This window comes from Ctenopharyngodon idella, chromosome 16 (assembly GCF_019924925.1).
Source record: "Ctenopharyngodon idella isolate HZGC_01 chromosome 16, HZGC01, whole genome shotgun sequence".
Classification (NCBI taxonomy): domain Eukaryota; kingdom Metazoa; phylum Chordata; class Actinopteri; order Cypriniformes; family Xenocyprididae; genus Ctenopharyngodon; species Ctenopharyngodon idella.
Window position 1 is genome coordinate 22,334,090 of NC_067235.1, and position 25,406 is coordinate 22,359,495.

Below are 25,406 nucleotides of genomic sequence, written 5' to 3' on the forward strand. Positions count from 1 at the left end.
CCCCCCACCCCGGAATGAGATTTCAAGGGGGCCCACAGCAACAACCTGAACTGGGGCCCTGTTATACCCCAGCTACGGCCCAGCGGATTCATATAAAGCTCTTCCTATTTAGTCTGAATCTTTTGATAAAATACAGATAAAATAAAAATGACATTTTAAACCCACTTCACTCTACACTTGTAAGTAAAAGATTAATGGTTTTTGAGAAGGTCAAAAAATGCTCACTAACCTAATAACTTGTCTTACTACTAAAGCGTCACAGTGTCTAGATACTTAGTTGTCTGGCTTTTCTGGATTTTAGGTGGCTTGATTCATCAATCCAACTCTTTTTCTATTGAATCACAATTATATTGTCGCACATTGTGATTTTCATCTCTTATTGCACTGTTTAAAGTACAAGTAAGTAAATGTTATGAGTAAAACATGTATATTTATTTATAATGAGCATGCTGAGTGCGACTGTGACCTGGAAATACTTTTCAAATTCCAGGTCTTGATTTGCCTGTGCTGTTTGATTGACATATGTACTGTTCCTTAAATCACAGTTTGAGTGTGTTTTCATCTCTTTCTGTGTGTTTGTGTGTTTGTATGTACATGGGCACTTCATAGGACCTGACTATGAAGCTTAGTCTCATTCATAGTGTTGGACTCATTGCCAAGGCCATCAGCAACAGTGTCCGTAAACAGGGCTTCCTGTTCTCCCGCAAACAAGAGCTGATGGGGGTTATGATGGTGAGAGGTTTGATTCGAAGAGCATTCAGTTTTTAATATACAGTATATGTTTTCAGTGCACTTGCAGTATAAGAATGATTACAGACAAGTTTCCATTAGGCAAAATCTAGGAGAAAAATGTTAATGAAATGTTATTTTGTAAATCTCAGATCAGTTTCAGAATGATATGCAGACTTATTTAGCATTTGTCTTATTTTCCTGCAGGATTTCATCAAAGCTGAACCAGCAGATGTCTTGCGGACCCCTGTTCGCCATCTTGTTATGACCACGTGTGCCAACCTCATGTATCCTACCAATTTAAGTCTTTCTAGTGTTCATCTATGCTTTTTTTTTTTTTTAAGTTTTGTCTTTGTAAATATATGCTAAACATCTTTGACCATCGTGATTCTTAATAAAACAGTGCCACAATCTATTAAGAACTTGACTCAAGCCTTCAGAAACTTAGATCCTCCTTTATCAGAAAATGAAAACTTTGACTTGTTAAAAACATGTTTGAATGGTGTTTATGGGCTTCCTACTGTGGACACTCTGGACAAAGCTAAAGATGAAGAAGCCCTGGATCCACAGCAAAGAGAGGTCAGAATAAAATATGCATGTACAGTACCTACTCATCCGTGGGAGTGTCTCTTATATCTCCTGCATGCTTTAAACAAAGAGTGTGTTTTTCACCACAATGCTTTTTTCCCTTAGACGTTATATTCAGATACTTTTAACGCTCTTCTTGAATTGCTGAAGAATTTGTTAGCCAGAGATTTGAGTCCTGACGGTCTGCAGTCTGTTTTCAAGGTAAAGTAGAAACTATGAAAGTTACTTGCCATTTTGTAGTCTCTTTGTCTGAACCTCATGTATTGAGTCCTTTTGCATTTTCCCAGCATATAGAGAGCTGGCTGAGCTCAGGACAAGACCATGAGCGGGAGAGGGCAGTAAAGACCATGGCAGAATTACTACAGTTTTACCTGGAACATCTCAATGTGAAGGTAAAGGGCCGTATGTGCGTGTGTGTGCAAATATTACACACGTCTATAAGATCCGTAATTAGTGATAGGGCCTTAGAGTCTTTGAATTGCTAGTGTTGGGAAGTGTTTCTTTTAAAAGTTGTGTTACAATATTGTGTTACTCATTAGATATTTTTTAAGCATCTCTAAAATTCCCATCGTTCTCAAACATACTAAAGAAACTTTTTCAATACTTGTGCACCAACATTGGAGAGGAAGAGGGTTTTATTTGTAAATTATATAAATAAAAAAGTAATCTGATTATATTATAATCAAAAGATACTTAGATATTATAGATTACCGATATTATTTTAAGTCATTATTTCAAAGAGTATTTGTTTGAAGTAATTGTGATGCAAATTTAGCAATTAAAGTGTTATTTTACACATTGAAAAAAGTATTCATTGTTATTTGTAGATCGTTACACTGAACACTGTGAATTGGTTTGTTCAAGATAAATCTCTCACATCCTTTAAATACAAAGCATTCACTTTAAGCTCCCATTAGTTTTATTCTGCCCAAGCTGAAATGTTAAACAGGATCGTTTATTTTGGCTTCCTCAAGCCAATGATTAATGAAATGTGTGCTTTTGGGAAAAAATGTACTATAGTTAGAATCTTATTAGATCTCGTGCATAGTGCTGATCTCTCTCTCTCTCTCTCTCTCTCTCTCTCTCTCTCTCTCTCTCCAGAATATAGTGTCATTCCATAATTTGGGAGCTCTTGTGGGGCGTCTGGCCCCACGGTGCACCGACCCAAACCCTGAGGTGCGGCGGGCAGCCATAGACTGTGTCTATAGTCTAATGTACATTCAGCTGCGCTATGAAGGTACTGCCTAGTTTTTCATAGCTCAACTCAGTTTCGTCTGACCCAGGGTGGGTTTCAGATCGACAGTGTGTCAATATGAACTTGTTTACACTGGTATCTTGTTCTGGAAATACTTGTAATGCAAAGTATCTTGCCTCTTCCATTTTTCTCTGTTTGACAGGCTTTTCACTGGACTACAAGGACGATTCAGTTGAGGGTCTTTTAGAAGTTCGTGAGAAGCTAAGCAATCCTGACCATTCAGTCTTGTATAACACCTGCTCTGAACTGACTAAGGTAAATTGTCTCAATGTAATGTTCTCCTAAAGCACTGATGCTTTCAAAGATCTTTAAGGATCCACCATCTCTCTTTGTGAAGCTGAAACAGACTCTCTTTCTCCCTCTCCACCCCTGTTTCTTGTGTTTTAGATCATCAGTAAGCGTTTGCCCCAGCAGCAGTTGAGCACACTATTGTTTATTCTGTTTGATGGTTTGGTGGACTCTCAGTCCAACTGTTCCAGAGCATCCAGTGTGATCCTCAACACCTTGCTGAAGAACAGAGGTGCTGGCCTGCAGGATCTGGTACATTACACTTTTATCAGATTCTGGGAAATCAAACAATTTTTAGTGCCGGCAAATGCTCTTACATGATCAGTATATATTGGACGTGGTTTGTTATATAACTGGCAGTTTATATAAATGAATTGTTAAAAAAACTATTCACAGAATAATTTTTAATATTTATTGTAGTAAAATATGTAGTTTATACAGCTCCAAGTGTTTGGATGCCATAAAACTATTGGAAAAAGTGTTCCATACACTACTGTTCAAACGTTTGGGTCAAACGTTTCTTATTTTTCACAACAGTTCTATCAATTTCATTGTTTTCTATTCATGAAACAATAAAAAAAATGGCAAGAAACAATAGAGTGGATTTTTAGTAAATAACTTAAATTTCAGTCTGTAGTTTAGTTGCTTAAAATTATTAGTACAACCCGAATTCCGGAAAAGTTGGGACGGTTTTAAATTTGAATAAAATGAAAACTAAAAGACTTTCAAATCACATGAGCCAATATTTTATTCACAATAGAACATAGATAACATAACAAATGTTTAAACTGAGAAATTTTACAATTGTTTGCACAAAATGAGCTCATTTCAAATTTGATGCCTGCTACAGGTCTCAAAAAAGTTGGCACGGGGGCAACAAATGGCTGAAAATGCAAGAAATTTTAAAAAGATTTAGCTGGGAGAACATCTAGCAACTAATTAAGTTAATTGATATCAGGTCTGTAACATGATTAGCTATAAAAGGGATGTTTTAGAGAGGCAGAGTCTCTCAGAAGTAAAGATGGGCAGATGCTTCAAATCTGTGAAAGAGTGTAAAAAGATTGTGGAATACTTTAAAAACAATGTTCCTCAATGTCAAATTGCAAAGGCTTTGCAAATCTCATCATCTACAGTGCATAACATCATCAAAAGATTCAGAGAAACTGGAGAAATAAAGGCTGAAGACCTTTATTGGATGCCCGTGGTCTTCGGGCCCTCAGACGACACTGCATCACTGCATCAGCATGATTGTGTCAATGACATTACTAAATGGGCCCAGGAATACTTCCAGAACCACTGTCGGTAAACACAATCCACTGTGCCATCTGCAGATGCCAACTAAAACTCTATCATGCAAAAAGGAAGCCATATGTGAACATGGTCCAGAAGCGCCGTCATGTCCTGTATGCCAACGCTCATTTAAAATGGACTGTTTCAAAGTGGAAAAGTGTTCTATGGTCAGACGAGTCCAAATTTGACATTCTTGTTGGAAATCACGGACGCCGTGTCCTCCGGGCTAAAGAGGAGGGAGACCTTCCAGCGTGTCACCAGCGTTCAGTTCAAAAGCCAGCATCTCTGATGGTATGTGGGTGCATAAGTGCATACGGTATGGACAGCTTGCATGTTTTGGAAGGCACTATGAATGCTGGTATATAATAAAGGTTTTAGAGCAACATTAAATGAAAAATACGTCAAAAACAACCACGAACTCTTCAGCAGCTGGAAATATCAGGCAAGAATGGGACCAAACTCCAACACCAGAACTCCAGAAACCCATAACCTCGATGCCCAGACGTCTTCAAACTGTTTTGAAAAGAAGAGGATATGCTACACCATGGTAAACATGCCCCCATCACAACTATTTTGAGACCTGTAGCAGGTATCAAATTTGAAATGAGCTCATTTTGTGCATAAAATTGTAAACATTTCTCAGTTTAAACATTTGTTATGTTATCTATGTTCTATTGTGAATAAAATATTGGCTCATGTGATTTTGAAAGTCTTTTAGTTTTCATTTTATTCAAATTTAAAAAACGTCCCAACTTTTCCGGAATTCGGGCTGTAGCTTGTAACATAAAAAAGTCGTTCAAAAGTAGTTTTTATAACACTCCCAAAATTCAGCTCACATGTTCAATAAAATTTTAATTATTTTCTATCTTGTCAGTTTTCACTTCTTGTGTCTTGACTCTGTCAGGTGCCAGAGATGTTGGAGGTGTTGCACAACCGGCTGCAGGTGATTGGTGAAGAGCAGGTGAAGGTGGCCATCGGTCAGTCCATCCTCATCCTCTCTACACAGCACCTGCAGACAGTGGTCAACACGCTCGTCGCCTACCCACTACCATACGACAGGTGATTATTGTGTGTGTTGTTTATGTGCATGGCATTCATTGTCTGTCATGTGCTCCATGATGCTCAAGCATAATAATGATGTGTGTGTGTTTTCTCCAGCTGGAGCTGTGAGATGTGGATGGCTTTAGGAGCAGACAGCACTCTGGCTCTGCAAATCATGGAGATGATTATCGAGAAGCTCAGTGTTATGGTTCCCTATGTAGATAAGAAGGAGTCCATGTTGAGACCCGGTTTGACCAAAGTTGCCACAAGCCACCCATTGGCTGTAAGTTTTAATATATTTCGGATATGTATCATTTGGCTTTTAAAACACATAACACCTCATCCTAACTAGGCACAATGTGTCAATTATGCAGCGTCAAGTAATGTTTCTGTCTGTACTGAAAGAGGAGTTCTGCATGAAGCAACAAAATCACAACAAATCAAACAAAATCCTTGTGAAGCTAGACATAGGGATTTTACTGTGAGCTTCATACTTCCCATCATGACATGTCAAGTGTTTGGCAAAATGTCTTCACATGCAGTACTATTGACAGTCATGGCTTGTTGCACAAATATTAGTGGATGCAATTAATTGCTTGATTCTTTATTGTTGCATTAGTTAGGAAATGGTGTTAAACTGTTAAACCTCTTTTTATTCCTTTTATTTATTAAATGGCTTTCACTTCCATTCAAAAGTTTGGTGTCAGTGAAATGTCACTCACCAAGACTGTATTTATTTGATCAAATATACATTTATAAAAAAATAAATATTGTGAAATATTACAATTTAACATAACTGTTTTCTATTTTGTCACATGATGTTTCAGAAATCATTCTAATATGCTGATTTGGTGTTCAAGAAACATTTCTAATTATTGGCGTTAACAGTTGTACTGCTTAATTTTTTTTGTGGAAACTAAATTTTTTCAGAATTCTTTGGTGAATAGAAAGTTTAAAAGGACAGGTTTTATTTGAAATATCTTTTGTAATCTTATTCATTTCTTTATTTTCACTTTTGATCAATGCATCCTTGCTGGATAAAGAGATTAATTTCTTGTAAAAATAAATTCATACTCCCCCAAACTTTTAAACGGTAGTCTATTTTTCAGTGCTGTGTCCTGTTTGACAATTAATAGTTAATGATTTTTATTCTATGTTTTCTAGATGACATGTGCCCTACGTGAGATGATGCTGAATGGTCAGTCAGCTGACGCCGTGGCGTATCTGTTTCCAAAGCTCTTCAGCACTCTGCTGTTACGTTTGGGTTCTAGCGTGGGAGTTCAGCTACCGAAAGATCTCAACAGCAACAGCATCATTTTAGACCGCAAAACAACCAACAAAAACAGTGTGGCCAATTTTGATGTGTGCGGGTGAGTGGCATAAATATGGAATTGTACTATTGTGGTTAGCCAGAGTTACACTGAACACAGTGGTTCTCAAACAATTTTAACTCTAAGACCCCTTCCCCTATTATTGCTGTTGTAATTGTGAAAAAGAAGAAATATGATTGCAGTTAAAATCTGGAGTTTTTCCCCAATATTTTAATGTCCATAATAATTTATAATTTATTAATTAAGATAGTTTTAAGTCATCTTGTGGACTCCATGGAAGTTTGCTCAGGCTATTTTATTTTATTAACATTAAATGTATTTTTTTTTAAATTAATAATTAATGTTCTGGCTATGCATAAATTAGACTTAAAAAAAACTTAAACAGTGGAAGTTGTGGTTTATTTTTGTGTATTTACAACATAGCTACTTACTAACTAAAAAAATAAATGGACAACATACTGATCTGAAAATACTTATTTGAGAATAAATGGACCCTTTTCACATTTCCGCGGTTCTCAGAAGTGGAAGTTGTCATAGTTGGGTAAACTTATATAGTGGTGAATGTTAGATGACAGTATTTATTCCCATTTGCTCCAATAGCAAAAGAAAAAATCCATGATAGCATTTCCACAACTTCCAAAATAGGGCAAAAAATATCAAGAGATTGATTACGTTGGTCAGAAGAGAGAAAGATGTCAAATTTGCCATCATTCCCTCAGCCTTGCAGCAGCGTTAATTTGTTTTTTATCATTTACAGCCAAAGCAATATAACACAAAGTATAGCATTTTAAGAGTATAAACTTTACTAGATTTGCAATGTTGATAACTGTGGAAACGCGTCATCACAGTCCTTAAAAAAAGGTCCATATTTGTTTAATATGAGAAGTAAGAGAACACAATGTGTTACGAGTGCAGAGGTTAGGAAAATAGTTGTCCGTTTTTATTTGTCAAATATACAGTTTAGCAGTCATTATACAAAAAAAATGTCTTGACAGCAGAACGTTGCTTTTGGCCAATTTGAAAAATAAAATGGCACCATGTAGTTAAAAATGCACCGTAAATGTCACCAAATAGATGTGCTTATTAGTTGTTAGTTTAGCAACATACTGTCATGCTGTCTAAAAAAAGGGTTTCAAATCAATCGCTTAGGAGGTTTTGGGTCGGATGGTGAATTTAAGGGTAACTGCTCATGCAGAAATGGAAGCAGCTCAGGATTTGATAGAGAGTTGATAAGACATCTGTGTTTCTCTTTCCTGTGTGTTCAGGGTGGCAGTGGAGGCCTTGCGAATCCTGCTGGGTCGAGCTCAGCTGGACGCTGTCGTGAAACCATTAGATCAGGAGGGAGCTTGGGACAAGATGAAGGACCCACAGCAGCACACAACAGGAGTCACTCTGCTCTCCAGGTACACACACCTGTCCTCCGTCATACCCCAGTCCTCTTGGACTGTTTGTTGTTTGCAGACTTTTCTGCTTTGTTCTACTATATTAAAGGAGATGTGTATGACAGCAGAATTGTTCTTGAAGACACGATGTGATCAATTACAACAGAGAGTGCTTCACGTCGATTTCAAGCTGTTGTAACAGCACATGGACTCATGCAATGTGTTTGTGGAAATTGTCAAGTACTAAAATAAGTATTTGAAGTTAACACACTGCTCTCTGTCCCATTGTGGTAAGATTAAGTGTGGTCTTCTACAGTACTACATTTTGAAAAAGCTATTCTTTATTTCAGAGCAATGGCAAAGCATGCTGGTCCAAGACTCCCTGCCATTGTGGAGAGTCTGTGTCCTTCTCTCTGTAATATTTACGAGTGCCAGAGGATCACAGTCACAGCGTTCTTCTCTGAGGTGAGAAAATTTAGTTTTGTAATGTGATTTTAAGTTAGCGGATCTTAATTCAAAGTTTGGTAACAATGAATAGCTAAAGACTAATTATTTTACAAAACCACAGATTCTTCACCATTTTTTTTTTAACAGTAGTTCAGTTTACACTACTTTTCGAAAGTTTAGGGTCAGTACGACTTTTATTTTCATTTTGAAAGAATTTAATACTCATATTCAGCAAGGATGCATTAAATTAATCAAAAGTGACAGGAAATACTTTAACATTGTTACATAAGCTTTCTGTTTCAAATAAATGTTGTTCTTTTGAACTTTCTGTTCATCACTGAATCCACAAAAATTTCCACAAAAATATTAAGTAGCACAGCTGTTTTCAAAATTAATAATTATAATGACAGGCTCATTTTACAATTGATAAACAAAAACTTTGTCTTGTTCTTGTATTCACCCCTTATAAGTCCAATACAAATGAATTCGACCAATGCTACATTAAAAAAAAATACTGAGTGCATGTTTTTATATGATATTTTCAGAGACTTTCAATTCAAATGAACCGTGCAACAGAAATGTATTGAACCTTATTGTTAATTTTTTACAGGAACCTTTTCACACCCACTTTAATATGTTCTAATAGCTGTAAATTAGATGTCAAGATTTATTTGTTTATTCCTTCTAGCTGCTGAACCACCATGTAGTGACTGAACTGATGATTTTGGACATGTTAATGAACAACATGATGGAAAGAATTACTGACACCTGCGGTACTGTCCGCATGCTGGCGGTCCGAGGCCTGGGGAACATTGCTGTCGGCTCACCTGAGAAGGTACAGACGCTCTGCTTGACATCTGAAAACACTAATTGGATGAAGAGTCTAATTGATTTTTTTGGGCAATGTTTCTTGGCAACAGTGTGAGACACATGGCAACTTGTTTATGCAACAATCAGTAAGGAAGCATGCAGAAAATTGTCTGTATTCTGAAATTTTACCTAACAACTGCTGCCAAAAAGTTCTCTATGTTCCTCACGCTCTCCATTGTTCTGCTCTGATTTTGTTTTTCTTCTCTCGGTAGTCAAATGAAGTTTTGTCATTACTTCCAAAAGCTTGGTAACAAAATCAGTCAGTTAAGTGTGTAATTATACGTTGCTGTTTTTTCTCATTCAGGTGAATAAGTACGCAAAGGAGCTTTTAGCAGCCATGAGTTCAGGTATGGAAGAGAAGGATGATCCAGGGAAGCTCATCACACTGGAGGCCATGTCAGGGATGTCAAAGATATTGCTTTACCTGGACCAAAAGAATGTCCACCTGCTTGTGGTTTACATCTTCATGAAGATAAAACCCTTTCTGGAGAATGTGAGTGTTGAGAGAAGGCACAAAATATTTAAATCACAATTATGGAGCTGTAAAAATTGTATTTTATTCTAATTAAAAAAAAATATATATCAGTTTGATTACTGATAAAATGGTTTCTTAATTGTTACCTAAAAACAATTTCCAAAAACATTTTTGTGTGTGTTCCACATTTGGAACCTTTTCTACTGCACTGAAGGAATGAATGAATGAATGAATGAATGAATACATAAATAAATAAATAAATAAAATAAATTGTTGAGCCTTTGCAACACAAATGATGTTGTTGACTCCATACTGTTCCTATACTGTACCCATCCTGGCATAGTTTTGTAATTAAAAAAAATAATAATAATTTGATAAATTGTCTATTTTGTTTTAAATTTCAGCTGTATGTACACGTCCATAATTTTGGTAACAGGGTTGCAAAAGTTTCAAACAATAAAATGAAAAAAAACAACAACAACTTTTGTTCGACTTCCTAAAGTTGACAATCAACACTTTCTAAAGTGTTAACACCTATATTCACTGACAATTTTATGAAGAAAATAAAATAGGAAAATCTTGATAAAAGTAAAATGTTTTATGCCCTTTTTGTACCTTATTACTAAAAATACTGCCTTTTCTTGGTAAATACAGTCTGTTACAGTACAGTGTTTTGGTAGTGGATTTTGTTGTAAGGCTTTAATCGAAAGAGCTTTTGTCATGTTCTGTCAGGAAAATGATGAGATCCGATGTGCTTCCATCCTGCTCCTGGGAAACCTGTCAAAGTTCGGCTCAGGTGAACCGGTCTTTAAAGACCAGATCCACAATGTTCTGGTCAGCTTGCTGTTGCACCTCAATGATCCCAACCCTCAAGTGGTCAAGGTCAGTGTTTAGTCTGCACACACTCCTACAAAGGCTGCTTTTATTATTATAGGTATAAACATTGAAAGTTAGTTAAAAGAGAATATTGCTTGTGTGTGTTTATGTGTGTTTCTTTGTTCCCCTAGGCATGCAAGTATGCCATGCGCATATGCGCTCCAGTCGTAGGTTCAGAACAGATCTCTGCCATGTTCCAGAATCATCTTCTTGAGGAGAAGGGTCTGCACTATGGAGAGTTCATTAATGACCTCACCAAATACCTTGTACGGCAAGAACCAAAGCTTTATTATACATACACGCACAGAATAACTGCACAGTACATTCTGTTCATCTCTCTCTGCATGCTTCCCTTTATTTAAAGATTACTACTTTTACAGTATAATCACTGTGATATGCCACATTTGCACGGATCTTTGTTTTCTTCCTTGATATACTCAATGTTTTTAATGTTGTCAGCAGTTTTAGTTTATAAAACAGGTATTAAAGTCCAGTTCACACCAAGAGCAATAACTATAACAATAACTATATTAGCATCCACACCAACACACAATATCGTTCTGTTTTTTACAAGCACACACTGCATTTGAGTTGTCTGCTGCTTTAAATGCTCAAGCCCTTTAAAGCAGAATGGATTGGCTGACAATATTTCTGTAATCCATTAGCTGGAAAAAAAAATTGTTGTGAAAGTGATTCCAACGATATCGTTCCTCTGTGCCGTTATTGTTATAGTTGAGATGTGGACTCTGCTATTCTTTTAAATTTAGAAAGATTTTTAAAACGATATCTTTATCATTATCGTTACAGTTATTGTCCTTTGTGTGAACGGGCCTTAAAAGATTATTATTTTTTACTGATTATTAGTGATGCACCGATACCATTTTTTAAAGACCGAGTACGAGTACCGATATTTATTTATTTTTTTTTTTCTGGTACTCGCCGATACCATTGCCTATACATTTATTAATTTCGCTTTTTTTTTTTTTTTTTTGGTGATGTTGCAGTTTTCCAAGCACAGTGAGACAGCTTCTTTATTATTACTCTAATGAAAAAAGTAATACATTATGTGCTTGTCACAAACTTAAAGAACAAAAATTTCAGTGTCCAATAACCTTCAAAGGGCATAATTACCTATATATAATTGTTGTTATATAAAAAGAAATTTACAAACAATACAACAAATACTATAGAGATACAAATTAAATAAACTTGTTTTTCAGATACAGTAGGTTTATATACCATGTATACATTTATTTATAATTTTTTGTTGTTTTATTAACATTAATTACAAATTTTTAATTAGTCTACGGTCCCTTTAAGACCGAATCCATGGATACTGACACATATCCTGTTTTCACCCAAATGTTTACGTCCACTTAAGCCATAACCGACTGTATTTACGTGAGATACTCCACACGATGGACATTTTGACAACTATGTGTGCATTTGACCATTCAGGCGCGAGGAGAACTGAGCGCGCGCTGTCTGAGAGAACTGGGATCGCGCGCAAGAAAGAGAGAGCGCGCGCTTCTGGTCTGTGTCATTCAGCGCGATTCCGCCTATCCCGCCTTCACAAATCGATAACGAATTGTGATTGAAAGCATGCAGTTCGCAATGTGTTTGTTGTCATCATTCATTTTGAAGTATTTCCACACCTCTGAGGCTGACAGTGTTTTTGCTGCTGCCGTCGGTGTCTCTGTGCACGGAAAATTCTGTCCGTTACGTCACGTGAGGTATCGGTCTTTGGTATCGGGGGTATTTTTACGAGTACGAGTACAAGTACATGAGCTTGGTATCGGGCCCGATAATGATAATCTTATTAAAAAATAAATAAAATCATAATGTGTGTTCACAAAGATCCAGGATTTCCCAGGCATGCTGAACTTCTACCACATCACAGTCATTCAGTTCTTCAAGAGTAACTGGGCTGAGATCAGAGCCAGTGCTGCCATGTTCATTGGTAAAAACAATTTTTTTTAGTTCAGTGTTTAGTATTGTAAATATTTATGCTTCATTGAATAGTTGTTTTTAACTTTAATATTGCAATACAATATTTTAAAAAAAATGTGTTGGTTTTGTAACTGTGTTTTTGTGAATTTTTAGGTTTTTTGCTTGGGAACCTTCCTGATGAGCATTTCTCCCATATGAATATGGGCTCAGTGACCAAGGGTAGGTACAGCAGTTCTATAATAATATCTGCAGTCAAGAGATATATTTAAGGAAGGACAGCACATCCTTGTTATTGTGCTACATTTGCTGTTTCTTGGCACCTAAGGAATCTATTATTTTTGCTTCTATTTTAATGATGATTTTGTCTGGTAAAGCGTATTGTAGAATGTATTGCTGTAGTAACTCTTAAATACAGTAAAAGCGCCACCTGACTTGCATGTTCAACAAAACTTTAATTTTTCTTTGATTAATGGACAAACCAAATAATTTTTCCCTTCATATGATTTCCTCTCTTCAGGTCTGGTGATGCTGCTGCAGGATCCAGATCCTCTCGTGCGGGTGAAAGCTGCTGAAGCCATGGGCCACTTTCACTGACGTTACCTCCACTCTACAGCCAATCAGATTGGTCTTTGATTTTAAGTTTGTTGCTTTGAAAAAGGAGGAAGCCTTGAATTGTTGTTCTATAATAAGCCTTGAAAGGTTTTTATTTTTGACCAAAGACTGTGCACTAGTTCTGTAAGAGAATAGAAGAATAAAAAGAAGACATGTATTGACGTTACAGCACTTTTACTGTAAGTACTCACAGATATATATGGTGTGTGTGATCCCTAGAGTGTTTTTTTTTCACCTGCAGTGGCTTTTTAATGTGAGGTACGTACCTTCGAGCCCTTTAAAAATTAGACTTTTTGAAGTTTGTATGCAAGTAGGCCTACACTAATATTGCTGGTATTACCAAAGAATATACACTGACAAGAAGCGAAACTCAATAGAACGTTCCATTGCAACACCGGCGCCCAGCAGCAGCCCTGCGTTTCCGACATTTTGGGGTGAAAGCGACTCGGCAGTCCACTAGTTTCTATGGCAATATCAGCTGCTTTGTTAAAAAAAAAACGTGAAAACCTGAATGATGACAACACAGAATAACGTACAAACAACGGGATTAAAACCTATATATTTCAGACCTAGTGGAGTAATTTACTCCACTTTAATCCCCTGGATCACGCTGCAAATATGATGATCTTAACTTTATTAATTTATTAATTTACTATTAATAGTAAATATGTAAATTTGCATACAATGGAAATACTCAAAGTAGGCTAACTACGTTACCTCAGATGTGTACGTTAATGGTTGGATTCCACAACTGATAATATAAAACTTATATAGCCCAAGACAATACAACATTTACTGTAGGTATCATAAAATTTACTGAATTTGAGAATTTTTCTATTGCGTTCCTGATTTGGCTGTGAGATTCGCCGATTTTGGGTGTGTAAGATGTGATGTCCAGTTGGCATTTTCACCCCAAAATGGCTGCCGCGCTAACAAAGCGACACCTAGTGGCTGTTACCCAAAAAGCATCATAGTTTCGCCTCTTGGGTTCTATATTCTTTGGTATTACTTGCTTGACCATTCCTGTAGTGTGCTAAATGCATATCAACACTTCATTAAAGGGGTCATGAATTGAGAAATCAAATTTTCCTTGATCCTTTTGACATGTTAGAGGTCATCGTACTAAAAACGTTTCAGAACTTGACTTCCTTGTTAGTTTAAAAACAGCTTTTATTGAAACCAAGTTCTGAAAACGACTTGTTTCAGATTTTGTCACATTTATGACGTAATAGTGCGATGAAAGACCGCTTCTGCAGAATCAGATGTGGAAAAAGGTTATTTATTTTCAACTATGTGAATGTCTCAGTAGAGCATTATTTGTTTGTTCGGTACATTTCCCTGTGGATACTTCAGTAAATAAGTTGCAATTTCGCTGCAGACTTTTAGATATGAACCCGGTTTCTGATATGTAATGATTCACGTACAGACAGACGTTCTTCGTCTACTTCTGTTTATGCATCAGTAAATCAGTTCCCATTGTTTGACTAGCCTGAAAATAATGTTATTTAAATTGATTCAATTATATACAGAAAGCGATCAAAGAACGACGCTCCCTTTATAATCGCTGGAGCTGTCAATCAAACAGCTCACAGAGTTTATCAATGACTGAGTTCTGGACTCTCGCCAAAACTTCTGTTATAATCAATGAAGCTACTCTGTCTACTCTGCACAGTGAATCTTACACCATGTTTGCACTGTTAGTTATGATGAAAGCATTTGTGAGTGCAGAAATCGTGTTGCAATGACGAGATCACTGCATTCATGCGCTCAACAGTCAGTCTGTCATCGGCTACAATGCTCATCTCTGCAACCTTTCACGCAACGAGAGTAGATCTAAATATAATGCTGTAATCAACAATTTTCACGATTTGTTAATCTGGACAGCTGTAATAGTAAAGACTTTTAAACGTTTTCGAGAGAGTTCCACATGTAATACTTATTTCATATGCAAAGATGTTAGCCAATCATAGCAGTGGGCATTTATATTGAACTCCGAGATTGAAGTCTCACAGGAGACATACCCTTCCAACAGAGCGTTCAGAGTAGAAAATGGTAAAATCAGGGTAGAAAATGGCCTTTTATTTCTAAATTGACAATTTTTGATATAAAAATCATACTAACATTACAAGTGTACCACATTATAAAATAAAAAATGCAGTTCATGACACCTTTAAATCATTATAAATGTATGTAGGATGAATCAATATATTGGAAACCAAAATCAACACTGCAAGGTTTTCCTGGTAATTAAATCTGATGTACTGCTCAGTTAGAGTTTAATCCTATAAAAATGTTTTAAGGAGACTGTTGAGTCATATTGACCACCATAAACCTTCAGCAATAAATCACCCTAATAGGGACATGCATTTGCATAATCTGCTTAGCCATTAACTGCAACTGAATTCTCCTGTTGTCCACAATCAAAAAAAGATAAGCATTTATAGAGTTTTTGCTGTGACATCTGTGGTTGTGATTGTATCTCATGCACTACAGTGGAACAAACACAATTGTGCTTCCTTCTTATCCAAGTCGGAAAAGTAGACAATAACAGTGCCAAATAGATTTGTAAAGGATAAATTGTATTAGAGTATATGTTAAGATTTCTGACATGTTTCATACTCATTTTGCAAAGTGTCTGTGTAGCTGAAACACCAGTGCCAGCCTTTCTGTGGCACTTGTCTCATTCCGTTTTGTAAAGTATATCTTTGAAATTAATAATTCACATGTGTGGCCACGGTTTCTGATTTTGAGCATAAAGAGTATTGAATTAATTAAATTGAAGATTTTTTTTTTTTTAAGTTTCATCTTAATGAACAGGACAAAAAGTGATGATGGTATGGTGCATCAGCTATTTTTACAAGTTTGGTACATATACTGTACAGTGTCCTCAAGAAGTAGTTGGACATACTGAGATACAATGTAAAAACTTTTGATGTAGTGGGTCTATTTCAATGTAAATGGCCTAATGGTGTCTTCATTCCTTTAGCTGCTTAATATTTAATGAATGTAGGCATTAATTAATTAGGCAACAAACACTTTGTAAACTGCATTGGTGTGATTCTCAGTCTCACAAGAGCCACACATAGTTAATTACAAGAATGAAACAGTCTTAGATGATGAAAATGATCAGAAGTCAATTATCTTTATATTTTGTCTTGGTATATACACTACCGTTCAAAGTTTTGGGGTCATTTGCATTTTCTAATCATCAAAGAATCCTGAAAAAAATATTAAGCAGCACAACTATTTTCAACAATGATAATAATAAGGAATGTTTCTTAAGCATCAATTACATCAGCATATTAAAAATGATTTCTAAAGGATCATAGGACACTGAAGACTTGCGTAATGATTCTGTAAATTCAGCTTTGCCATAAAAGGAATAAATTACATTTTAAAATATATTACAATAGAAAAAAAGTTACTGTAATTAGTACAAATATTTCACAAAATTATCGTTTTACTGCTTTTTTTTAATCAAATAAATGCAGTTTTGGCAAGCATAAGACGCTACTTTCAAAAACATTCCAAAGTCTTACTGACCCCAAAACTTTTGAACTGTATGTCTGTTCTTTTCTGCAAAACAGTGGCTCTGGTTTGGCTCTGTGAAGAAGAGCTGAAACTGGGTGTGGAGAGAGAGAAAAATATTACAACTCCTTTGTTCCTCAGGGTGTTTAATATGTATTAGCACATGTGCTAATACATATTAAAGTGCTTACTAAGAACAATTAAACACTTCAGAATTTAGCAATTAGTTGCAGTTATTTAATGTGGTCAGGAACCCTGTGTGGTAATGACACTGGGATTCATTCTTGGATAAGCCACAACCATCACAAAATAAGATTGTGTTTGTTTCTGGGATGGATTTCAGAGCAATCAAACTCCCACTGAATGTTTCACAGGTCTGCTGGGCGAACATGGTATCGGGTGTTACGTTTGCTGCATCTCATCAATTTGTTTTTATGTCTTTTGTTTTATTTTTAGACAGAATTGTTTTGTATCATGTAAAGCTGATCTCTGGATGATGGAGATAACAATATGTAGAACTGAATCATTAAAGTTATTGTACATGACAACCCAGACCTCAACCCTGTCATGTTCGTTTAGTGTGCTGGAATTTTTAAGTTCACACACAACATTATTTTATGTTATTTTTTAATTTTTTTTTTCACAACATGCTGACCTCAAACTTTTGAACAGTGGTGTATTTAAGCTACAATGTTTTTAGAAAAACATTAGATGAAATCCTTCCAGTCTGGTTGGTGCATCCAGATTTGAGCTAAAGGAGTGGTCTGATATTTCTTGGTGGCGTTAGACATCCTTAGTACCTTGGAGAACCATATTAATAATGATATTCATTCAGTAAAATGTTATAGGCCTTTATATATCAAAGTATCATGATATTAACATCTGATTCCATCGAGCATGGTACCACGACAGCACTTTTCTGTACTGTAACGCACTACTATGTGTATGTCACTTCCAGAGGTAGCCAGAAGAGGCCGCCACAATGTGTGTTAAAGAAGCCCCTTGACACTTCCAGCATTAAAAGCTGACTAACAACATAAATGACGAGCCTAACTGAACGAGATTGCTCATTCAACAATAATTCTACTGGACCAAAAGGTCAAAGCTACCTTGATTAGATTCTGATTTTCAAAATCACATTACATTTGCAGGCAAATAGAAAGGCCTTTTAATCCTTAATGAAGGTGTTTGAAAGATTAGAGGCAGGACTACATGAGATTGTGACTGTGGACACGTGGTGTGTACCTGAGGGTAATTTTCTCTGTTGGATGCGCTGGCCGTCCTTCTCCCTAATCAAGCTGATCTTGCCTTTCGGCTCACGTCTATTGACTCTCTCCACCTATTCTGCCGGCTATAGCAGCAAGATTAGGCTTCATTTGTTTGCAGTTTGATAACGTTTTCATTGTGTCCATTTCTTAAATTTAAAAATAGGTAGAAAATGGGGAAAAGGTTTCTGTGTGTGTGTGTGTGTGTGTGTGTGAGAGAGAGAGAAAGAACTGGAGCACATAGGATATATGAACTTTTAAAGCATCTTCTTCCATCATCCTACGTGCCTCCTCAGCCAAACTGACAAATATTCAGGTTGTGAGTAAGTCTCTTTTGATATTAATTCAGTTCCTTTCATCATAGCAATTTTTATGACAGGGCCTTCTGCATTAAAAACAAGCTGAAACATCAGAAAACTCCTCAAGGCTTCATTTAATTCTGCGAGAAGTGCCAAGTTCTGATGTTCGGCTGATATAATCAGCACATGCTGTACTTTATCCCTGCAGTTTACCTGCGGAACTGAGCTTTACACTCCACAATGTATGTAATATTAAATAATATAATTTATAAATGGCTCAGAGCACGTAAATGTGCACTATACCAGCCATATAAATAGTAATCTTCTGAAATTTCTTTGTACCCACAGAGCAAATATGAGAGTACATGCTGTTTACTTACTTTTTATCGACCCTGTTTTCAGAATAATTTTCCAAATGTTATTTTCTGTCAGTATTACTTTACAGAACTCAGATTGTTTATTCTATACAAACGCTCCGATTTCTGCACTGTAATGATTTCCGCACGCTTTCAAGGGAAAGTTTCTATCTCTCTCATTCCCTCTCTCTATCCATCCTTTTGGCTCTCCCTCACCCTTTCTCTGAAATTACACTCATTCATTCCCCAGTGTCAGAGCAGGAGAGAGAGACAGCGAGTGCGTATCTGCAGTTGACCTGGCTCTCTGAGAACATATGGATCTAATCTAAGACTCGATTGCTTGGCTCACATGTGATAGTGCCCATCAATTCATACCCTGTGATGCAATGGGAGAAAATCCTTCCAGAGTTCTGAGGGTATTATATTTCAGTGCGGATGATGCCGGAGCAGGCCAGGGCAAAATAGATTGTGGCCTCGTGGATGTTAAAACTTTTTCTATATGTAATGCTGCATTAATCTCTGCTTTTTCATGGAATATTTCCCTGGTATGAAAACAAACAAAAAGCAGCATTAATAATAAAAGAAGAAAAGGAAGATGATGACTACTTTATCATTTTGTTTAAATAGTAACCCACAGTAAGTAAAGTTAATGATTTTCCAATTATTTTCTGATGACTTGATCCAGGCCTGTTGCTTAAATTCACTCCCCCTAGGCATAATACCAGAGATTTTCAGCAGGGGTAACGCCAATTATGGTAAATGGGGTCAAAATTAGCTGTATTGGAATTAATGGTTTTCTTCAAATAAATGGGCATCCTATTGATGAAATAACATGTCAAACATATTTATTTGTCTACTTTCCTTGTGTATATATGCATTACAAAAGATGCAGTTGTACTTTTTTTTATAAACTAATTTAGATCTACTCATCTACTGCATCTGAAATCGTATACTGAGTAGGTTCTACTTTTGATGAATAACTTCATGACTGTTATAAAAGTATGCATATGTATAGTATGAATATTACCAAGCATGAATGTGTGTGAATAGTATGAATGCAGTACTGCATCTGCCACCATCTGTCCACTATTTTATGAAAACTGTGAACTCCCTACTGTACTACTCATTTCACATACTGCTTTTCAACTATATAGTACTGAGATATGTGTATTCAGACATGGAGTTGGTTTCTGGGGCAAATGATTGGCTCAGAGCAAAACAAACAAATAAACAGATTTGTAAGTATGATCCCCCGGTTTCACAGACAAGGCTTAAGCTAGTCCTAGACTAAAATGCATGTTTGAGCTATTTCAACTGAAAGCAACTTGCACTGACATATCTTAAAATATGCCAGTGTTATTGTTTTGTCTCAAGACACACACCAGTAATGTTTTTTTCTAGTGAACGTTTATAAAAGCTACTTAAATACCCTAATTGAACTAAGGCCTAATTCCGGCTTAGGGTAAGCCCTGTCTGTGAAACCGAACCGAAGTTTTAAAAATCACCTATTATGCTAAATCCACTTTTACATGGTGTTTGTTAGAACATAAATGTGTGTTAGCAGTGTGTGAACACAACCTCCCTACAATGATAAAAATCCACCCACTCCTTTTTTAAATCCCCATTAAACCAAAGCTGTCTCATTAGATAAGCCGTTTTTAATGTGACGTCACATTTACTCATGCCCCGCCCACGGCCGCTGATTGACAGTCCTGCATTACCATAGTTTCCGCCCTCAGCGAGCTGTACGCTGTCCGCCATTTTCCCCGCGCTCGAGCAGCTGTAGCGACAACAATGTCTGGTAAGTAATTGAGATGTTTTGTTGTTGGATGTAAGAGTGAACATAACAGTCTTCATTTACTGACATCTGAGCTGCTGAATGCAGTGGATTAGTTTTATTTTTGAAGGGAATGCGCCACAGATTTAATATACACATACGATTTCTGTAACGTTGCCTGCTATTTACGTTCACAGACATAACTGACTGTGTTTATGTGAACTGTGTGTGTTTTTGACAGAACCTTGTGTGTATTTGACAGTTTAAACAAAACAAAAAATGTGAAAGAGAAGTTACTCACGAGACTTGACGTCTGACAGCCAGCTGTCTGTGTGTGTGCTTCAGATAAGTGCGCTCAGAAAACGATCCATTAAGAAGTTTAAACTGAAATAGCTTTAAAACGTGTGGAAATAATAAACTTTAATGATGAAAGAAAAACTATGCTATCCGTGAGAGTGTTTGCGCTATAGATGATAATCAAAACCAAGCAGATGTCTTGTTTGTATTTGGCAGAGAATCCGATTGAGGCAGGAACTGTGATCATAGAGAGGGGGCGGGGCATAGCAGCTCATTTGCATTTAAAGACACATGCGGGAAAACATCCTGTTTTTGACTGTAGTCAGAAATTGGTATTTACAACATGGATTTATAAATGATCTGTGATTTTAAGCTGAAACTTTAAAGACACATTCTGGCGACACCTGAGACTTAAATTACATCTTGTAAAAAAGGGCATAATAGGTGACCTTTAAGAAAATAAATATTATTGGCAAAAATGTATCCAAAAATACTGTCGAGTCAAAATTCCATAAGAAATGAACACAAGTCAATTTGACCCCCTTTATGTATTCTTAGAGTAGTGACACAATTTTTTATTTTTCCCATCCTATGACTAAGAAATATGAAAATTACATTGATGAGGGTCAGATCCAAGTTTTTTGAAAAATGTATGGAATATAAAATAAATAAAAGTTTTCATTGATAAAATATATATAAAAAATCACAGTAGGTCGGGTCAATTTGAACCTCTTTATGCATTCTAGGGTTAAAAGAACCATATTTTTCTTAGTTTGAATAACATTTTAATAATCTGAAGAAACTTTTTTCTATTATATAGAACCTTTTGTGCAATGGAAAGGTTCCATGGATGTTAAAGGTTCTTCACGGACTCACAGGTGTCAATAAAGAACCCAAGTGAAGAACAGACCCCATGATAAATCTGATCTATCTGTACAGGGCATTATTTGGTTAATAATGCTCTGTTTTTAATGAGGAATCACCACTGTTAATAGAGTCTTAATTAACCAGAAATCACCCACTCCTTTAAACTAATTAAACAACATTTGATCCATTTTATCAGAAGGACTCTTAAATTGTTTTCAGTAGTTGAAGAGGACAAACGTCCTTCAGGGAGAGAGGAGAATTATTTTGTCAAGAGGACATTCAGAGAATTACTCTGCCTCTCCAAATTAAACGTCTGGTTGAGCCACTCAGAATCAATTTAAAGTGTCGTTCTGGTAGAGGACAAGCTACCTTTGCGTGTTAATAACTGTCAATTAATGAATTCAACTCTCAGATGGTTAAACTCATCACAGCTCTGCGCCGTTGTCTAATATTAATGCTAATGATGTCAAGATCTTCTGAGGGCAAACTTCAAACATGTTGAAATTACTCATAATGGTACAGAAATATGTGTCTAAGGAGAGGACAGCCGGTTTGGAGACTTCTCTGACTAAGAGGTGATAATTGCATGCTTCTGTGATGTCAGCATGTTCTGACCCCTTTTAACTCTGACCCAGGATCACACAGAAAAGTTAGCCTCTCTGGGTCAACATGCCAATTCTAGGAGGCAGTTGGAGAGACGGAGAGATTGGGCCTTGCATTCCTTGACAAAGTCACAGGAACTGAATTTCAGAGACAGAGACAGTGGGGAGCATTTGCAAAACTTTCTCTCAAAAACCTGTGTCTTATCTTGGTGGCATCTTAATACATTAGGGCTCAACAATAAGAATAGCCCGCCAGTGCGAGGGAGACCGGCTGACAGAACCAACATTTGCCCTTTTAGGCCACTGCTGCTTTGATGCTGAAAAATGTACATTCATTTCTCTTGCACATCCAGTTTTATGCCTTGCAAACTTAAAGGGCACCTATTATGCAATATCCACCTTTACATGGTGTTTGGACATAAATGTGTGTTGGCAGTGTGTGAACACAACCACCCTACAATGATAAAAATCCACCCACTCCTTTTTTCTAATCCCCAGTAAACCAAATCAGGTATGATCTGCGCTGTGTATGAATACTTATCCACTTTTTCATGAGAAATGCTGTCCAAATGTCCTGTTTGTCATGATTCGTCTAAAGTCCCCGCCAAAGGAAGTAGTCCCTATTAGCAATTTGTTAGCAACCGCCATTTTTAAGACACAATAAAGGTTTAAAAAATCACAAGCGGGTTATAACTGGTGTGTTTTATGTCATACATCAAAACGTGAAAATATTTAGAGGCTTTGTTAACCACAGACCTTATTTCAGGCGATTTAGCAAAAACCCATTAAAAAAACCCATTGACTTCGGGGCGATGGAACCGGAAGTCCTAAAATGCTAACTCGCTTCCGGGTTTTGCCTACAAAAACACGTCATCCCCGAGGTACTCTATATGTAGGGCTCTAAACTTTTTTTTTTTTCTCAAATTCTGTTTTATTTTATTTTTTCCAAATTACTGTTAAAAGTAAAACATGGATGAAAAATTGCGTGATTATTCCTTCAAAAATCTTAATAATTATTGTATTATTATTATTAGTAGTAGTAGTAGTATCACATTAAGACATACATTATACCATTCAATAGTAGTACAGAGTACTACAATATTAATAGGGCTATATTTCTGTCACAAGTTAAACCAAACTTTTATTTTGACGGGTTGCCGATATGTAAAATCATACAGAACATGCAGGAATCATATTCAAATAGTCTTTTTGGTTTAATATTCACAGATATGAGTCCATATCCATATCATCCAAAATTTGACAAATTCTGTGACATTCCGCGTTACAGTATATTCCGTTTTTATGAATGGATTCCGCGATTCCGTCCGTGTTTTCTGCATTGCGGAAATCATAGGGCCCTAAATATGGTAGGCTATAGATATAGTTTGCTTTTATTTCTTTGGTTCAAACAGACAGCAAATCATAAATTAACTTAAAGGGATAGTTCACCCAAAAATGAAAATTCTGTCATCATTTACACACCCTCAGGTTGTTCCAAATCTGTATACATTTTTTTTTATGTTGAACACAAAGGAAGATATTTTAAAGAATGTAGGAAACTGAACAATTCTGGAGCACCATTGACTTCCATAGTATTTTTTTTTTTTTTTCCTACTGTGGAAGTCAATGGTGCCCCAAAGTGGCCTGGTTACAAACTTTCTTCAAAATATCTTCCTTTGTGTTCAACAGAACAAAGAAATTTTTACAGGTTTGGAACAACATGAGGGTGAGTAAATTATGACAGAATTTTCATTTTTGACTGAACTATCCCTTTAAGTGCCTTCTGACTTCTAACACATGGCCCTTTCACAAACATGGTAGTTATATTCTATGTGACTCAGGACACGCCTCAGTCTCAGTAGTGTTGTGATATGTCATATTCAAGTAGCAGCAGTGGTGATGAGAGAACATGCTTGAGGAACAGTTTAGAGGGGAGAAATCAATCTACATATAAAATACTGGTCACAAATTATTGTTAACTTTCTAAATAATAAAAGTATTGTGCATCTACTAATAATTATATATAAATAAATCAGTTTCTACCGATGCAAATATGTTAGAAACGATGCATCGCGATACAAATGCCAACTTGTATCTGATGCACACTTTTTAAATCAATGCATCGCATCGATAACTTTTATGCCGATGCACCGATGCGAATCGGTGAATCTTACCATCCCTAGACATGCGTTTTAATTCTCTGAGCAGTGTGACGTCACACTGCCCAAGCCCCACCCACGGCCGCTGACTGACAGTCTTGTGTTACCATAATTTCCGCCCTCAGCTAGTTGTACTGTTCGCCATTTTCTCCGTGCTCGAGCAGCTGTAGCGCCAACAATGTCTAGTAAGCAATCCTGGTGTTATGTTTTTGGATGTAAGACTGAACATAAGACTCTTCATTTTCTCCCAACATCTGAGCCACCGAGGACGCAGTGGATTAGTTTTATTTTTGAAGATAATGCACCCTAAAATCTACTTAAATTTGTTTATATCTGCACAAATCATTTCACTCCAGACTGCTTTCTGTTCATGATCCTCCAGAAGAAGTAAGTGTCACACAGTTTATTTTTTATGATTTTTGAGCAAATTGCCATTTCAGTCGATGTGCCTGTTAGCCAGTTCCACAACAAATGCAGCTAAAGCTACTGTTGTCTTGGAGACCATATGTCTGTCGTCTATTTTAAACCTTGTTTATATACTTAAATATGCACACGTTTGTAAAGAGCAGTGTAAAAGGTGATTGTCTTGAAAAACTGTACGTTTTCTGTAAAGACAAGACATTAAAAATACTATGTTTATTTGCAAAGGCCAGCACTTTTATCCACTAACCATTCAGAAACGTCCAGTTGCATTCTTAAAGTTGTAACTTCTTCCTGAGTCTCCACTCCAGTTTGAACAATGTAAGGCTGAACACCGTTACTGACGATTGTCATTTTGGCTGCATGAAATTCTCCAGCTTTGTTGTTGTTGAGCAAATGAAGCGCGAGCTGTTAAAGCTCTGCCCTCTTCTGGAAAGGGGGCAGGGAGCAGCAGTCATTTGCATTTAAAGGGACACACACAAAAACGGCATGTTTTTGCTCACACCAGTGTTGCCAGATTGTAAATGTCCAAGTATCATACCAGAAACTCAAAATGATCCTATTTGGAAGAAAATTATATATACTATAGTTTTTAGTATAGATAAATGAACTAAATTAATAACTAATGATTTTTACAATGGAATGAATCAATACTGAACTTACTTAAGCTGGACAATCACACTATTTTAGCTGCTGTACAGT

The 25,406-nt window shown here is 36.4% G+C and overlaps 1 protein-coding gene and 1 long non-coding RNA gene across 4 annotated transcripts in view; both read left to right on the forward strand.

The window, feature by feature from the left end:
- The window catches only part of mroh1 (maestro heat-like repeat family member 1), a 37,311-nt gene extending 20,097 nt beyond the window's left edge, over positions 1-17,214 (forward strand). For all 3 annotated transcript variants that reach the window (XM_051865008.1, XM_051865010.1, XM_051865009.1), the window contains 20 exons: positions 610-732; positions 937-1,016; positions 1,170-1,308; positions 1,423-1,518; positions 1,605-1,709; positions 2,419-2,554; positions 2,715-2,827; positions 2,960-3,112; positions 5,055-5,209; positions 5,309-5,474; positions 6,356-6,561; positions 7,788-7,925; positions 8,255-8,369; positions 9,040-9,186; positions 9,526-9,714; positions 10,429-10,578; positions 10,704-10,838; positions 12,430-12,532; positions 12,676-12,741; positions 13,040-17,214. In XM_051865008.1, the coding sequence (XP_051720968.1) occupies positions 610-732; positions 937-1,016; positions 1,170-1,308; positions 1,423-1,518; positions 1,605-1,709; positions 2,419-2,554; positions 2,715-2,827; positions 2,960-3,112; positions 5,055-5,209; positions 5,309-5,474; positions 6,356-6,561; positions 7,788-7,925; positions 8,255-8,369; positions 9,040-9,186; positions 9,526-9,714; positions 10,429-10,578; positions 10,704-10,838; positions 12,430-12,532; positions 12,676-12,741; positions 13,040-13,116 (2,592 nt within the window). In that variant the 3' untranslated portion in view covers positions 13,117-17,214. The remainder of the gene's footprint in view (positions 1-609; positions 733-936; positions 1,017-1,169; positions 1,309-1,422; positions 1,519-1,604; positions 1,710-2,418; positions 2,555-2,714; positions 2,828-2,959; positions 3,113-5,054; positions 5,210-5,308; positions 5,475-6,355; positions 6,562-7,787; positions 7,926-8,254; positions 8,370-9,039; positions 9,187-9,525; positions 9,715-10,428; positions 10,579-10,703; positions 10,839-12,429; positions 12,533-12,675; positions 12,742-13,039) is intronic.
- Positions 17,215-20,341: 3,127 nt separating this feature from the next.
- LOC127497877 (uncharacterized) overlaps positions 20,342-25,406 on the forward strand; it is a 34,425-nt gene continuing 29,360 nt past the window's right edge. Inside the window, exon 1 of the long non-coding RNA XR_007925681.1 lies at positions 20,342-20,383. This is a non-coding gene — a long non-coding RNA (uncharacterized LOC127497877). The remainder of the gene's footprint in view (positions 20,384-25,406) is intronic.